The 18,148-nt window shown below is 36.3% G+C and overlaps 1 protein-coding gene across 15 annotated transcripts in view; it reads left to right on the top strand.

Annotated features, from left to right (window-relative positions):
• Window positions 1-18,148, top strand: part of LOC102097064 (zinc finger and BTB domain-containing protein 24) — an 86,832-nt gene that overhangs the window by 7,933 nt on the left and 60,751 nt on the right. For 8 of the 15 annotated variants that reach the window (XM_065059701.1, XM_065059699.1, XM_065059697.1 and 5 more), the window contains exons 6-16: window positions 2,435-2,547; window positions 6,941-7,111; window positions 7,820-7,945; window positions 9,976-10,050; window positions 11,505-11,603; window positions 12,658-12,797; window positions 12,888-13,068; window positions 13,488-13,632; window positions 15,696-15,815; window positions 16,216-16,349; window positions 17,020-17,176. In XM_065059701.1, the coding sequence (XP_064915773.1) occupies window positions 2,435-2,547; window positions 6,941-7,111; window positions 7,820-7,945; window positions 9,976-10,050; window positions 11,505-11,603; window positions 12,658-12,797; window positions 12,888-13,068; window positions 13,488-13,632; window positions 15,696-15,815; window positions 16,216-16,349; window positions 17,020-17,176 (1,461 nt within the window). Of the gene's footprint in view, window positions 1-2,434; window positions 2,548-6,940; window positions 7,112-7,819; window positions 7,946-9,975; window positions 10,128-11,504; window positions 11,604-12,657; window positions 12,798-12,887; window positions 13,069-13,487; window positions 13,633-15,695; window positions 15,821-16,215; window positions 16,350-17,019; window positions 17,177-18,148 lie in introns of those variants that run through there. The other 7 variants (XM_065059696.1, XM_065059708.1, XM_065059700.1 and 4 more) reach the window with 7 other exon arrangements.

Below are 18,148 nucleotides of genomic sequence, written 5' to 3'. Positions count from 1 at the left end.
AAAATACAGGTTTTCTTAACAGTATACACAATAAGGGATTATTTTCACTTATATTCTTCTAATAAACACATTATGTTGGAGATGGATGTGTTGGAGGTATTAAAAAGTCCCATAACAAATGATAATATTTAAAAATTGTAAACCACTAAAACCAGAATTTCTTTTTGACTTCTCAAGGAAGTCACATATGAAGCATCTAAGCTATTACTCGAAATAAGCAGTGTATCTTTTTAAAATAACATAGGCGCCAAAGAACTGGAAAATAACAAGCATACGATTATAATATCTGTGTATCTCATATGCTTGCCTTTTTTTTTTTTTAAGTAGAACAAAAAAAACCAACCAGAAGTTCATATCATGTTAACCTAAACAATATTTGCAAAGGAAAAAACTATGTCATTATCACAGGGGAAAACTGCTCAATCAGCATGATTTAAATAATGACCAAAGTTGTTTATTGATTTATTAATGGCAAGTAATTAACAGGCAGGCAGTGAACTGGTGGTCAGTGAAGAGGTTCAGTGTCAGCCACGTAACAGACAAACCACAGCACTAGACACTTGCCAAAATTAACAAATACCTACACATTTGTAAGCACATTCCCAAAATTAATTCCAAAGAGTATGCTCAAACTTCCATGGCGATGCATGCAAACCCTCTTTCAAAGATGGGTGGAAGGTAGAAGCACACATTCTGTTTCCTGAGAATGGCTGTTCACCTATGTAAGCACACTTGCTGTTGGACGCGTGGGTGCTTTAGCTTTGTCTGTGTGTACCATTTCCATTTTCTACTGATGCACGCACCAGGGAGAAGGCTCCCCATGAGCTCACGTACACTCGAGGTGTGGGTCACTGTGTGTTTAACCCTGTCCTCTCAATCTGGTAGTTGAAATGCAGGTTACTCACAGCATCCAACGGGGAAGCTGCTCTGTCAGGCCTCAGCAGAAGTTGTAGTGCTGACACATCCAACATGGTTTGGCTGCTGTTCTTTTACCTTGTCCTCATTCTAAGGTCTCTCCCCCCAAAGACAAATTTTAATGTGTCTTTTAAAGATGGCTCCTTCTCTCCTCAAAAGTTGCTTGGTAATCCCCTGGTTACTTTGATCTGGTTGATGGTTGCCCTAGGTAAACTTCTTCATCATTAGTCTCCCCACAACATTATCAGTTTGGGGACAAACACCCTCTCTGAGAACAGTTTGGGATAATCTTTTCCCTTGTTACACTCCCGTGTCTCTCACATCTGCTGGTGTTATCTGGGATGTGTTGATAAGCATAGGCAAACTCCCCACATCTCACTACCAGTTAGAACTCTCTGAAGGTACCAACAATTATAATCCAGGATTTTAATTTCCTAGAGGAATGACTATACATTATGCTCTCTCTTGCTTATCCTTTTCCATAAATTTTGCATCTATGGGTAGTAGATCCCCAAAGGAGGAGTCGTCTTCAGTCCTAATACCTCTTGCAAAGACTGCTGCTATGTTTTTATACTGCATAGTCTTGCATTTAAATGTTATGACATAAAATTCTAAGCATTTGGAGCATACACCATTTCTCTAAGGGAACATTCTCATTATTAGGCTGTAAAATCTACTTGATTCTTGTTTAGTCTCCCATTCTGGCCTCATGAATATTGAGTTCCATGCTGTACAGTAGCTCTTACTATACTGCATACAGCCATTAGTAGTTACAGTACTCTCCTAGGAACTTGAAGTCACAAATGTAACTAATTTGTTAAATTAGCACTCTAATACTAGGAAAAATGTATTATTACCACCATGCTTGTCATATATGGTCGGTATCTGTCTGCCAAAGAGGATCAGCATCATGAATCCAGTGTGAATGGATGCTTAGCAAGCCAGGTGCCTCTCAGTATGCAAACTATGTGTACAGTGCCTCCTTTTTAACATCCAAGAGCACTATGTATCCCAGAGAGGAGTTCAGACTCCCTTATTGTCCACAGAAGCAAAAGACCTTTAATGGTTGAATGAAAAGCCTAAACACTTCATTTCAATGCTTTGTATCATAGAGTGGCTACTTTTTCCAATGCCTTTGTGTAAAGTCTTTTAGTGGCAAAAAATGGTCACTAAAAGCTTGATATTTTTAGGCACGACTATGTCTGAACTAGGCACATGAAGCAGGTGGTCTGAATATGATCTTTACTGTCTGCATATTTCTTATACTTCTCAGCTGAATTAACAGACTCTGAGAGTCCTATATCAAGTTGAAAAACACACACGTTTTTGTCTGTGTTTTGTCTGAAGTAGACATGGGTGCACAATTTTTAGTAGTATTATTTCTTAATAGTATTATGTCATGTATGTGGTTTAAAATTGTGCCACTAAATAGATGTGTTGTTTAAAGGAGATGAGTATAACTAGTCCTGCATTTGACATAACTTTCTAAAAGATATATTCAAAAAAATGTATTTGACAGGTTATGTTCTTAGTGGATTTCCTTCTCTCTCAGAGGAATACATGACTGTTCCACAGCAAATAGAAAAAATAAAGAATCTGAAACTAAAACCAGATGTCCTGATTAACATTAAGGTAATGTCATCTTCAGTAACTTACTAGTAATTTTCCTAATTATTAGTAGACGCATGTGCTGCATAAGTCAATAGATAATGTTTTCCCGTGTGCATTTGAGTATGGTATTTATTGAGGAACAATAAGTTGTTGTATTTTATATTGGAATGGAATTACACTAGTTTGTTTCATTATAAGCATTGCTCGTGCAAAATAATAACCATTTCCTAGAATTTCAGTAGCAGTTACAGTCTTTGCACTTCTACCAATTAGAAGATAGAGGTTTTCAAGAAAATAAAACATTGAATAACACTATTATCATGCAATTTTTGGATACTTGTACATCTGCTATTCATATACTTCAGGAAGAAACTTTTTCACATATGGAAGTTAGAAAGGAAATTGTTTTATTTTTTACTCACCAATTGTGAGTAATCTTAGTCATTATTAATTCATCTGCTTTACAAATCTCAGTTTCTTCGTGAGTAGTAATGTGACATGCCAGATATTTTACAAAAGTGACTGATATAACCAGAGAAACATGAATCATTGTTAGTGTAGGATTAAGAGGACTTTCTCAGTGTAACTTAAAATAATGGACTTGCTGGATATGTCCCTGTGAGTAGACAAAACAAAACAAGAGCACCTCTTCAGACATCAGGCCAACGGGTCTGGCAGAACACAGCTGACCTGTCTTGTTAGTCACAATGGGGTGGCCATGTCCAAACTGCCTGCTGGGAAAGGCCCTTGTCCAGTGCCAGTCTCTAGATTGTGCCCACTGGCTGACTGAGACAACTGGCTGGCCCACACCAAACTTTGCCAGACTCCATACAGACAAAGTATGTATAATCATGAACAAGGGTTCAGGCCCTTCTTCTTGTAATGTGTTATTTATTATCAACTAGATTATTTCTGTCTGTTATTCTGAATGTACAGAATGAGCTGCTGGGGCAACTCTGAATAGTCTGCCTCTGTTGTGCTGCATTCTCAATGGGTTTTTGATTCTAGTTGTCATATCTATGTGTTTTCTCAGGTGCTAAACTTCAGTGTGTGGCCCTAGTCTATCACTTTGCCAGATTAAAGTCCATGTTTGTTTTAATTCCCTACTTTTGAGACTTAATTTGGTTGACCATGCATAATGAAAATTTGTGAATGCCTACTTCAAACCTTTTTTTTTATGCTAATGGAAAAATCTTTAAACATCAGAGAAATATATTTTTGTGCTACTTTTCAGGCAGTTTTTATTTTTTCAGCTACAGAAAATCAATCTTTCTTTTAATACCAGAGAGTGAGAAATCCTGTTCTTGGGAATATATGTTGCATAGTTTCATGTGCAACAGTACAAATAGATGAGTGATACTAACTACACTAGAATGAAAAGAGAATTCTTGATTTTGTGCAGTTACATCATCATCTCCTCTGGGAAGAAGACTGAAATTGAATACTCATTAAAAATCCCTGCCCCAAAGTCAAATGAATAATTTTGCCTTTGATTTCAGTGGATTCAAGCTGTTTCCACAGATATGTTGAAATTATAACCATTTTCATTATATGAAAAAGAAAGGAGGAAGGGAGATTCTAGATAACTCTGGAATACTGAAATACTCTCATTAGCAGACCAATTTAGAGATTTTTTTGTTTCTCCAATTGAAAGGGCAGGATATGCACCTTTGAAAAAAGACCCATATCTAATCAAATTTCTCCTTCCATATTTCAAAATATGCTATGTCATTTAGCAGTCATGTCAGCTGTATGACTCACTATAGAAATATCCTGAAGTATTATAATACTTGAAGGGATACCTCAGGAAATGACCGTAGTGTGCCTATTGCTAACAATGCAATCTCAAAAGCTCTGTATTTTCTGTAGAAATCAATTCTCTGTTTCTGTAACAATTTGATGTTAGCAACTACAATATTTTGCTGATGACACCAAGCTGGGAGGAGTGGCTGATAGGCCAGAAGGCTGCGCTGCCATCCAGCGAGACCTGGACAGGCTGGAGAGTTGGGCAGGGAAAAATTTAATGAAAGGGAAAGTGTAGAGTCTTACATCTGGGTAGGAACAACCCCAGGTTCCTGTATAAGTTGGGGAATGACCTATTAGAGAGCAGTGTAGGGGAAAGGGACCTGGGGGTCCTGGTGGACAGCAGGATGACCATGAGCCAGCACTGTGCCCTTGTGGCCAGGAAGGCCAATGGCATCCTGGGGTGTATTAGAAGGGGGATGGTTAGTAGGTCAAGAGAGGTTCTCCTTCCCTCCGGTGAGACCACATCTGGAATATTGTGTCCAGTTCTGGGCCCCTCAGTTCCAGAAGGACAGGGAACTGCTGGAGAGAGTCCAGCACAGGACAACAAAGGTGATTAAGGGAGTGGAGCATCTCCCTTATGAGGAAAGGCTGAGGGAGCTGGGGCTCGTTAGCTTGTAGAAGAGAAGATTGAGGTGTGACCTCATTAATGTTTACAGATATATAAAGGGTGAGTGTCATGAGGATGGAGCCAGGCTCTTCTCTGTGACAAACAATGATAGGACAAGGGGTAATGGGTACAAACTGGAACACAAAAGGTTCCACTTAAATATGAGAAGAAACTTCTTCTCAGTGAGGGTGACAGAGCACTGGAACAGGCTGCCCAGGGAGGTTGTGGAGTCTCCTACTCTGGAGGCATTCAAGACCTGCCTGGATGCCTTCATGTGTAACCTCATCTAGGTGTTCCTGGTCCAGCAGGGGGATTGGACTAGATGATCTTTCGAGGTCCCTTCCAATCCCTAACATTCTGTGATTCTTTGATCCTGTGATTTTCTTGTTACCTCAGGCTTTTCATATATGTTTGAAGAGTATAGGTGTTAGTGATTTAGGAAGGAAGAATAATTATTTATTGTTTGTTGTGCCACACCCCCAGTTCCACAGTAGAATTTTCAGGTACCCATCTTAAGACCTGTTGGAGATCTGGGGACTCCAAGTGCATATTAATGTGAGTACAATTTAGGACAGGTCAGATGCTTTATTAAATATGGTCATAGTGAGTGAACACTCAGCATCTCCCTCTGCTTCCTTGTTCTCTGCTAAGTGATTGAAGGGATCAAACCAATTCTTGTTGGGTTTTGTTTGTTTGTTTGTTTTTAAAAAGAGTGAGGAAAAACAATGCTTTCAGTGTTAACAACTTCAGATATCCATCCCTGAAGTGGATGGACTCCTTAAGTAGCTTGCTGACAGCTGCAATTCCAAGAAGTAATCAAACAGTATATAATGTGACAATGTAGAAAGAAGGTTCTTGGTGGCACCTATAGGAGTGGCTCATTTGATATTGTCTTAGCTCGAAAGTGAGGAGGTTGAAAACAGTCACAGACTGGTAAAATCATAGGATCATAGAATTGTTTCATTTGGAAAAGACCTACATGATCATCAAGTCATGTTAGCTTTTAGTTGGGATAAACTTCTTAGCCAAACCTCTCAAGTATTAAATATTAATGATTTCACCACCACAGACCACATACAGATTTATCCGTGTTTAACGTTAACTAAATCTGTGTCTGCAGGGCTTTTTATGGAAAGACCATTACTTACTCTTCCAGAGCTCCAAACTACTGAACTTATTTAGCCTCTGAGACAATGGCACTATGCTTAAGAGTAGAACTCTGAGAAGTCAGAGGCACCTAGTAAAATTGACTGTATCTTAGAATCATAGAATCATTTAGGTTAGAAAAGACCCTTAAGATCATCAAGCCCAACTGTAAACCTAACACTGCCAAGTCCACCACTAAAACATGTCCCTAAATGACGTATCTACATGTTTTTTAAATACTTCCAAGGATAGTGACTCAACCACTTCGCTGGGCAACTTGTTCCAATGCCTGACAACCCTTTCTGTTAATAAAGTTTTCCTAATATCCTCCCCTGGTGCAACTTGAGGCTGTTTTCTCTCGTCCTATCACTTATTACTTGTGAGAAGAGACCAATACACTCCATGCTACAACCTCCTTTCAGGTAGTTGTAAAGAGTGATAACGTCTCACTTCAGTCTCCTTTTCTCCAGACTGAACCCCCCCAGGTCCCTCAGCCAAGTCCAAACCACTTCAGCATTAATTGCAAGAGCAATCACAAGCCTGTCTGCAAAATACCTACACTTGTCATACTACAAGGTATAACTTGCATGCTAAAATATGCTCAAGTAGTGGCTATGCTCCTGATGTGGAATGTAAAATGCTGATGGGGAAAAGCTGTGCAAGCATTTAAGTCTTTCTTTAATATACACTGGTTTGGAAAATTTTGTGCTTATTTAGAATGTGATTGGAGAAGTTGTTTGTGAATTCAGATATTTGCCAAACAGAGTCCTACCCCTGATTCTTCAGTTTCAGGAAAATAATGTTATTATAGCAGTACAATAAACACATGATTTGCTTTTAATTATTCCTTGCTAGTGTTCAGACTATGACTTATGCCAAAGAATATCAGGACAAAGGCAACACCCTGATTCAGGGCAGGTATATCAGAGGAACCAGTGGGATCCTGATGTTATTGCAAAGCATAAGAAAAAGGAAGTTCAGCCTGACGAAGACAATGAAGAGGAAGATGAAGAGCAGGAAGAAGAGGTGAAGATTGCAGATTTCTAAACAGTACAAAGTATTATAACGTACTCTGATCAAAGCAGAACAAATTTCAATATTCTAAAATATCACCATACTACATTATGAATTAATTTTACTGAACTCTGGTCTTAATTTAGTTTCTGTTCTGCTTTAAGAGATGTGGGATAATACTTAAATGGTAATTTTCAACAGCAGCAAATAGTAATCATTGTATAACTTAACCTGGATTCAGTCTCTAACTTAGAAGTCATGGAATAATTACTTGCCATAAGTTAAAAGGGTGTATCAGGATAACGGTGTCTCAATATTGTCTGTTTCTTGGTCTAAGCAAATAAGAGAGTTCTTAATTGTTGTTTATTTTAGCAATTTTTACTAGTATTTGCAGGATACCAGCTTGTTTTCTGGCTTTGGTGTTAGGCTACTACAAATGGTTTGTCTTTTTTTTTTTTTTTTTCATGAAGTTATTAATTTTGAATTCAAGTTGAATTGTTCTGGTCTGTAACTCTGGCCAGAGACTTATCAGTGCAAGTTCTAGGCACAATCATCTAAATTTGCAGAAACTAGGCTTCCTGAGGATTGGATCACAGTCAGCAATCACTGGGCTAATATTCATTGCAATACTCTGGAAGGCTACTTTACTTAAAGACAAAAATTAGTTTAGTATATTATTTTATTTCTATATCTTGAAATATTTAACTTTTCATTTTGCAGATTGCAGAAGATACACTTAGGACGTCAGAATTTCTGAATCAATTAGTACAGAGGCCTGAAGATATTATAGAAAATGCAGAGGAGAGACTTGGAACGTATAAGGATATAATGCTTCGTCCTTTAGAAGTAAGAAAATGCAAAATAATAGGATTGTGCATAACAAAAGACCTTTTAAAATATCTTAAATATCTTGCAATATTTTCTTTTTTTAAGTTTGAGATTTGTTGTATGGAGGTGGGCACAAGGCGTGCTACAACGTATCCCCAAGTTCTGAAATTCATACAGAAACTGATGATACAAAGTTGTCATATCTAGGTGTTGTTTCTACTCTGGAGTCAAGATAAAGTAATCCGCTTCAGATTTTAAAAGTGAAACCATACCTGCCACCACATATACTTCCTGAATCTAGGAAGTGGAGTATTTGATGAGCCCAGTGTATCATCACCATTACCAGAGTCAATTCTAGCATGCAATCCCATAAGAAATCTGTTCTTTCTATCCATTGCCTTCCACTCCAATAGATTCCCTTCCTCACCTGCTTCATTGCCCGCAGATTTAAAAAACCTGAACATGTCCAAAGCAATAATTTGTTCTTTTCTATTTTCTCTTTCTTAAATTTTTAATCTTCTGGTACAAGCAGCTGCAAAAACCTCGTGTTTGCTGTGCCCTTGACAATTACCCTTTATGCCCTTCAGTTTCCCTATGGATTAGATAAACCTGTAGAAAAAATCGCGTAAAATTGGTGTAATGTTCTTTGCTAGAGTAACAAACTTGTTACTGCTGTGAAGGGGAAAGCAAAAAATGTGATATCTTTAATCATTATACAATCTTGTGGATTTTTCATAAGCAAACTAATGGAAAGTTGTTTAGAATAAATTACTTTAGGATGTACACCAAATTTCAACACTTTCAACACATTCCAGTACTTGGTAGGCCTTACTTAGACTTCACTAATGATAAATGTATTAGTGAACATACTTAGTAGTCCACTAATACATGAAAAGAACATAGGGGTCTATCATTGGCCTAGGTAGAGGTTACGATGGTGAAATTGAAAAAAAAAAAGCTTAGATGATGTGCAATTTGCACTGAACTTGGATAGGTAGAAAAAACTTTGGAGAGCAAGCCATTATTTCTTGATAAGTTGCTAGGATGAATTTGAGTAGAAATAAGTGCGAAATGCTACAGTTAGGGAGGAAACCTAATGAACAACTACAACATGTGAAATAATTGGCTATACCTCAGTGCTACAGATAATCTGCAATCTGTGGGGTTTTAGTTAGTCATAAACTGAGTCAATAAATGTGTTTGATGCTCTTGTACAAAAGCAAATATTATGGATGTACGAATAAGACCATTTTATATAAGACAAACACATTATTTATTTCTCTGTAGAAGAGTACTAGAAGGAAGCAATTAGTTATTATCTATGTCTACCCAAGATAGGACAAATAATTTAATTTATAATATACAAGTCTTAGACTACATGCAAGGAAATTAACTCTGACCATAAGTATAATGAAGAACTGGAATAAATTGCTGAGAAAGTTGTAAAGTCGCCTTCACGAGGCTTTTTCAGGGCTAGGGTTATACCAACATCTGTCAGGAGTGGAGTGAGTGTTCTCAGTCCTCAGAGACATTAACAATAGACATAGGAAGCCTATTTTAGTCCAATATCTTATTTACTAGTGGGAAAATTGAAAATAAAAAAAATCAAAGATATGGTTCAAATTTTACAGAAATTGAGGGCCAGGACCAAAAATGAAAAAAATTTGTCTCATGGCTGCTATTTCCAAGAAATCTGTTAATTGTCTTTGTCACAATTTTCCAGCAGAGACTTAAAGTAGTTAGAAGTTGAATTAACACACAAAACATTACTATATCTTGATTCTTTTAGCACTCTTGCATTTGAGCTAGGATATCTAATCTGTTTTCTGAACCCATTGTAACTCCAGTTTTTGAATTCTCTCTGTATTTATCTATGACCAAATAAAATTTCACCTCCAGAAGGTTTTATAAGACGTCAATACAATGAAACTTGGTTTTGCTGAAGTCCACAGTACCCCAGTCTTTGATTTGTATAAGAACAGCATGAGCTTCAATGTCTTTATCTAGTTAACGATACTCAATTGATGGATGTCTTTGCTCTTAAACAGGACTTGATGGCTGAACAGGATTGTCAATATCTTTTTGAACTGGATGGAAATCAGCAACCAGATGATCTCTTTGCAGTAAGCAAGCTATGTACCAACCTAATTAACCTCCACCAGAAAATAACTTCTCAGTTTTGTGGATTTTCTTTATTAAGGTGTTGACAACACTTCAAGTTGTATATAAAACTCATTTGATTACTATTAGAAAACATGACCTTTGAAATGCTAGCTCTTGTTGCTCTATTAAAACAGTTGTAAGATTCACTGCACTGCCCCCACTCTTACATATGTTACATGTGAATAATTGCAGTCAGGCTACAAAACTCTATTGAATTGTATCCATCTGTTTCTAGTGCTTTATTTTGTCTATTGGTGTAAAATATCATTACTAACATGAGTAATTAAAACATTTGTAGTATGATATATTTACACAATTGACTTATTTTGTGTTAGTGTCTAAAATAATTACAGAAAATTTATGAACTTTGATATTGTTTTACAGCGTAATAGAAGACACTTCATTCTTTTCCATTTGCTATTCTGCCGAGTGCTTGTGTCTAGATTTTTAGCTCATAATATAGCAACTCATTCTCCCTATTAAAAAGGCTACAGTGATAAAATTTAAAGATAAATAATCTTATCCTGTGGCTCCGAAATAAGAGTCACTTAAAATCAGAACCTAAATTATGGGGCTGAAAATTAAGTGAGAGATTGTCTTTGACAATGTAGGAAGTGAGCTGCTCCTTCAGTTTTCCCTCTGTTGTTTGAAACAAATTGAATCAATTATAATTCTGCAAGTATTATTGCAATTTGTGTTTACCTTTGCTACCAAGAGCAGCCCTATGGGGGAAAAAAACCCACTAATTTTGCAGAAATGGAACATAAAATTTCCTCATTTATGATCTGTTTGTGAACAGTACAACAGATTTATAGCAAAGGCAATCAAGTTGTGTAATGATTCTGACCATTTTACCTGTAAGGCAAAGACCTACTATGAAGCTATTCCAAACATGATAAAATTTGCTTTTTAATTTAAAGAACACTTGCATTCAAGTAAGATTACATTCAGAAAATACTTCAATTAAATTCAGTATCATCTGATTCTCATTGGCAGACATCTGGCTTAAGTATCTTTTTAAATAAATTACCCTAAACTGTTTTACTTCCAAGTGGGCATAATCTGATCTCCTAAAGAGATTTTCCTCCTTTTCAGATTGGAGTTTGTCTGAATACGTTTGCTGCTTTGTGAGAAAGAATCCTTCACAGCCTATTCCTTTGGAAGGCTTAGGAGTCACAGCATAATGAGGAGATATAAAGGCTGTGATTCAGCATTTCACACTGCCTGTATCTACCTAATAGCTTGTTAGAACTCAGCTCAATAACTAGCTTGACTCCAAGCCAGAAACTGGGCCTTAGTGTATATGTAACCATTATATAAATAATAACTTACAATTTCAAAAATACTTTGGGGGTTCTTGTGGCTCACAATAGCAGTTCTGATTGGTACTAATCAAGAGTTATTTTCTCCGCAGTCAGTGGTAGTTCGACTTCAATCTCTGGGTGTTCAAAATGGAGCTCCTATAACTAGACTTCAAAGTCAGGAAGAAGAAATGCTGGAGACACTGGAAAATGTAAGTTTGTTTTTCTGAAATGTGATTGACTGTAATAATTATAAACATATTTTTTATTTTCTGATGTAAACTTATAACATCTTTGTTTCACAGCAACCAGTTTGTTTTACCATGCAATAAGGGCATTTTTTTGTGCCTATATTTTCCAGAAATGTGAATTTAAGATAATTCTGGGAGTGAAAAAGATGTTAGGAGATTAGAATAAAATTTTGAATAAAATGTTTGTTTTAGCAATAGAAGAAGAATGAATTCCTCTCAAGAAAATAAAGAAACTTTAGCCAAAGCATAACAATGTCAGCACCTGACTCTTAGCTCAGTCTTTACTCTTTTTCAAACATTCTTAACATTCAGGTTGGTTTTCTGACTGCTCTTGGGCATTGACCAGATGTTTTTATGGAAGTATTTATTGTAATTCAAGATAATTCCTGAGTAGTGACAGTCAATGACAAGTCATCATTTTCTGTGTAAAACTGCTATTTTGATGCTTGGCTTCCTAGATTCTGAAAGTCCTTCTGCAGCTCTTCACAGCCAGCACTTGTCTATTCTATTCTGAATAATTTGGTGTCATCGTAAACTTTAGGATTCACTCACTATTCAACTTCTGGAAAACGTCTGTTAAACTTACTGCTATCACATGACATTTCTGCATGCCTAAAAGAGATATTTTGGCCTTGCTTTTCTCCCACACAGACCATTGTCCTTTCTTCATCCTCTTTAGAAAAAATCTTGGACATTTTCTGTTGTCTTCAATAAATGACTGGTTTGTGCATCTTTATTGTTTTAAACTACTGACAATAATAAATGAAGCCTACAGGAACTATTTGAAGTGCTATTTTTATTAAGTAAAATAGAAAAATGAAATAGTTTTTTCCTTAAAATTTTCCTACAATTCTGAAATACATAATTAAAAAAATATCATCTAAGCAGCGTGATGTGGACTTCATTTTAGATTTGCTTATTTTCCAACAAAATGTTTCAAAAAGAGGCTAAGAACAAGGCATATGTAGCTTCAGATAAAAATTACAAATGCTGTTGTTGTTGTTATAATTAACAGGATGAACTTCTCCGGGTTCTGTCATCTTACAAACTGATAGCACCCAGATACCGATGGCGTAGAAGCAGGTGGGGGCGGGCATGTCCTGTGGCTCTAAAGGAAGGTGATATTGTAATGGGAAGCCCAGATTTGGCTGTCAGGTTAGCAGAATATGACACTTTTTATTTTTATTTCTATTTCTATTTTACAAGATAATGGTCTATATCTGTTAGCTTCTCTTCTGTTTTAAGTTTTCTAGGTAAAATGTATGTACTGTCATCCCCAGAGGCACTGAAAACATTTATGTTGAATCCACGGCCTTACCTGTTACCACCAATGCCGCTTCCTCCTTGTAAAGTACTGGTATTTGGTCCTCCATTGTCGGGAAGAACAACTATTTGTAACCTAATTGCACACAAATATAAAGGAAAGGTAGGTTTATAAATGTCTTATGTAACAAGGGTGTCAGCTGAGGCTTGGCAATAAGTTAAGCACCTTCTTATTCCTTTTGTGTTATTAACATATACGCTGAAACGTATGGATCACATAGTAATTTTGTGAAATTCATTTATAGAGAAATAGCTAAATTTCAAAAATATTTCTATTTACTCTCTATGTAACACAAATATTTATGTGTCAGTTATTTGTCTTAGCGTAAGAATATTACTAATAACTTTTGTAAATGCAAATTAGAAATATTTTTTCCACAAAATCCCCTGCACTTTTGAATTATATGGATTTTTTTCTGAAGTTTGCAGAGATTTTCCAAATTAATTTTATAGTATAGAAGTTGGATCAGATGCTGTATTTCTCTTCTGTCATGTTTTTATTTTTTCAAATCATTTCACTAGGTTCTTGATATGGACGAACTCATTCAACCCCATATGGAAGAATCAAGAAAAGAAAACATTGAGCAAGTGCGAAGGGATATGGTAGAAAAGGCTATAACAGCAGTGAAAGAAAGGTTGGAATTAGAAAAACAGTCAGGAGAATCAGGTGAATAAGGTGTTACATGGTCTTTGAAACCATCTGATTTGCTTAGGTTATTTAACTGAAGCACTTGCTTTCACTTTGACTTATAACATTTTACAGAAGTTGTTACTGTTGTCATGCATCAAATGTGAACTAAAAGGGCATGCAGTGAAGGGAATAGCTGAGTGGAATTCAGTATTTTTGGTGTTATATATAAATCCTCCAAAGCTGAGGGCCACAGGTATGTAAGAAAGAGTTTTATGAGCTATTTTTGAAAGAATAAATTAGTGCTGACTGTTACTGCTTGGAAACTTTCCATTTGACTGAATTTTTGACAAGTTAAATCTCTGCAAAATTGAAATTTTCTTCAAGAAAGCAGCTCGTCAGCTAGGCTGCTGTGAACCCACAATCTATAGATCTTCCACTTTGGAGCAGCCTTCCAGGTGTGCTGTCTCAGATGGCACATTCACAAGACTTTCCACCTCTGGTCACATTTAGACTTCCTAAGCTGCCCACATTTTTTGCAACTTGATGAATTCAGAAAATATTTTGAAAAGGTGAAAAGAACATGTTCTTTTAATATCTGTTAAAGAAAAATTGGATTTTCTTCTTGCTGGAAATTTTGTGGTTTTTTTTTTCAAAATTTTCTTTTGAAATGAAAATTTTCCATTGAATTGGAATTCCTTTTTCCAGTTAGCTCTAGTTATGGTTCAAATGGACAGTCAGGCCATTTTGCCTTATTCAACTAAGCGAGGAATCACCATATTTGACTTACTCCTGGGTATATATAAATCTGACAAGAAGATAGTATGTTCCTCCTCAAAGCATAGAAACTGACAGTGAAACAAAAAACACTGGTCTTTCAGTAAGAATAAGCGTGAAGTATGACACCAAAATTAAAACCACTGAACAGTGTTATGTTCCAGATTCCTGGCTATGTAAATACTCTTGAGGACAAGTATGTGAAGTCATATTAGGATTAATGAGAACTTAACCTTAATCAATAACCTTGGAGAGCTCAAGCAATTTTATTGCAAAATGGAACTACAAACAGATGAAGCGTGTAGATTGTCACAGAAAGTAAGAAAGCTTCAGAAGGCAAAATTAAATAGTTTTAGAAGCTTGACTCTAGATCTGGAGGTAACTATCCCAGAAAGTATTTCCTATTCCTAACAAGATTATTTAGTTAACTACCTAGTAAATTCTGCCTTTTGAGAGAATTACAGAGAATCACTAAAAGATATGCAAAATACATAGATCAGTTTAATTAGGTAAATGGTCCCCTGACTGTTCTGGGTGCTCCCAAGTCCAGTTCAGGGCTAGACAGTGAGGCAATGAAATTCCACTGAAGTCCCCAGAGTTTCTGCCAGGGTAGGTCAGGAGATTGAAGCAGGTGGTGCTGAGGACTCAATATCAATGTCATGCACAGAGGACTTTCAGACTGGCCTGTACTGTGGGCTCATGGGCTGAACACTTAATGGTTTCAGCATAATAGATGTACATCTGGAAAGAATAAATTAGTTTGCATGTTCTAAGACTGCTTTGCCATGTGTACTAAAGCATGAGAAGGATCAGGAGATTCATTTAAAACATCCTCTTCTGATTAAAATTCCAAAGCTAACATATGCATGCTCAGAGGGTCCCAGTCTGCTCATGCTTATATGACATCCAGCTCAAGCAGAACCACATTGTTCTGTTTGGGGGGAAAACAGAGGAGGGCATTGAATCTGTTGAACTGAAGATGTGTTCGGGACTTGTGTATTTGTTAGCTCTTTTCTGGCTTTTGTCATATTTGTTATCTCTTTTGTTCTAAGGGAAGAAACGGGCATATAAAAACAGGTACTACCAGAGAGCCATTTGTGTCTCACAGGCTGATGGGTACTAGTTTTGCCTTCTCTAGGGCTGGAAAAGTGCTTGTGATTCCTAGGAGGCATGTTGGGGTATTCTACAGATTGGGAGGCTGCAGATGAAGAGCAGACTGACATGGAGCTGGTTTAGTCTTATGGATTTTGTACTGTAGTATTTGTATAAAAGGATTTTCTACTGATCTCGTTTTCTGTGAATTAAATATGATTTCATAACTATAGAAGACTTGCAAGAACATAGTAGTGTGAAAGAAGCAGACGATTCTGAGGAAACACCTAAAACCAGCGAGGAAAGAAGCTTGGAAGAGGAGAGTACTATAGAATCTGCCATCATTGAAAAACGTAAAGTAAATCTTAACTATTTTGAGCATTTCATTCCATGCATTCAGTATGTCTTGCAAATTAAAAAGTGAAAGATGTTTTTTTTTCTCATTTACACTTGTAGGACTATGTCAATTTGTTTCATTGTTGCTGATACTGTTGTTTTGACAAACCTAAAATGAAATGGTTGATTTTGTCATTGAAAGATGTTAACCCATTAATACAACATTAGTTTACAGAGGAAAAAACTCCCACTGAGACCTTTGCAGGATCCAAGCATGTATTTTGATGAAAAGTTTAGTATTTTCACTTACGTATCTTTTTATAGCATAAGACTGTTTCAGAATTTTTTAATAGGTAAGGAAAGGAAATGAGTATTTCAGAATTTTCTGAAGTGCTTTTAAAAAATGTATATTGTTAGGAATGTCAGAGGTAACCGCTGACCACCCAGAAGTTCAAGCGATGGTAGAAGAAGCTGTAAAAAATGCATCAGTCTCCAAAGTTACAGTGTCACCTGAAATATATGCTGAAGTACTGGAGAGAGCTATTGCAGAGGTAAAATTACAAGTATTTTATAGTAAAGCATTTTTTTTCTAAGAGCAACCTGTAACAGTATATACATGATTGATACATATTCTTAATTGTTCTGTTTGAAAGATCAGTTTAGTTTATATCACATAATCTGAAAGCTTACATAGGACTAAGAAACTGAGCAAGATCATGAAAGACAACTGTATTGAGGACTACAATATAAATCAAAATTATTTCTGTCTTGCAAAGTACCTGGGACAGAAATTGTTAAAGGCTGGGAAAATTGTCTGAGGAAATTATCACTGTATACTTGCCCTATTCTTTTACTCTTAGTCACTATTAGAGAGCTCAACACCAGATACAACTGTTTGAAAAGGATTGTATATGAAGGTTTACCCAAGAATCTTGAACTGTTTTAAATTTGTTCACTGGTTTGTAACTATATAATTTGGAATGTAAATTCTTTTTTAGATTACCTTAAAAAAATCACTGACGCATTAATCTCTTTTTTAAAAAAAAAATGTTTTGATTTCATTCAGGCATGCAAAGATATAAATGTTTTTTTATTGACAGGAAATTACAATAGGGAAAAATCATAAGATTCAGAAAATAATTTTGTATTGTGCAGTCTTTTCGAACAGCTCACAGACTATCTCGGTCTTTTTATGTTACTGAACCTGACATTTTGTAACAGCTTATGAAGACGAACAGAGACAGGTTCCCTGGTGCTCCAGAAAAAGGAGGGTGGGTAGTGGATAACTACCCTCTGTCAGCAGATCACTGGTCAGCTTTATCAGAAAAAGGACTTTTACCTGACACGGTTGTCTGTCTGAAGAATACAGAAAAAGATGGTTAGTAAATGCACACTAATGAAGCTTAATATTTTCCTTTTTCTATATTGGTATCTCTATATAAAGCACACTTACAATGAAAACTAGTAGTTGTATTCCATTTATGAAGTTTCAGGGATCTAGAGAAGGAAGAATCCAGTGAATCAACAAGGGTACCCCAAATTTCTTACAATTTGGATTAAGGGAATTACACAGAATTAAAAACCGGAATACTTTACAAAAGCGGTAAAGAAAACGCCTCCTGTTTATAATCCTGTTTACAATTTCCTCCTATTTACGATCAGCAGTAAATGCCGCTGAACTCTTGCAGTTTCAGACTTTTGTATTCTGTGTCTGGCTGGCCATCAGTTTCCAATGTAGCTCTTAGTCTAATTTCCCTGCCTGCACATTGGTCTCCCCACTTGGAAAATCAGGTTATAGATACAAACTTTCTATGCTTCAGAGAAAAATGGAGGGAAAAATACCTGTATACAGGTGAATCCAGTTCCCCATCCTGGGGTCAAAAGGAGTTGAACGACATCTTATCCAAATTGATATAATAGTTTAGTACCCATTAATTCAGAGGAAGGGACTTTTACTGTATTGTTTCAAGCAAGAAGGAAGGCACGAGGAATTGAACAAGTTCATACACTTCTAAAAGTTTTGCCTGCCAAATCATGTCTTAATGGATTATGCCTGCTTGATTGATACCACCCCAAAAGTTTCATTGCCTTGTGGCAATGTTTGATCATTCAACTGTTCAACCCAGTCTGTTATCAAAACGTCTTTCAGTAGTAGAAACTTCCCTTCAAGAAAGGAATAATGGGCCTATTCATACTTAGTTCAAGAAAGCTCAGTAACTGCCTAATATTAGAATCAGACCAGAGAGCTTTTCAAACCCTTGTCCCTGAGTATAAAGATCAACCTGGGGCAAATTAAGATTACAAAGTTTACTCAGAATAGATTTATCTTTTTTTTTAGGGTGCTTTTCAG

This window comes from Columba livia, chromosome 3 (assembly GCF_036013475.1).
Source record: "Columba livia isolate bColLiv1 breed racing homer chromosome 3, bColLiv1.pat.W.v2, whole genome shotgun sequence".
Taxonomy (NCBI): Eukaryota; Metazoa; Chordata; class Aves; order Columbiformes; family Columbidae; genus Columba; species Columba livia.
The sequence above is the reverse complement of the archived record's forward strand: the minus strand, read 5'-3'. Positions and strand labels throughout refer to the sequence as shown.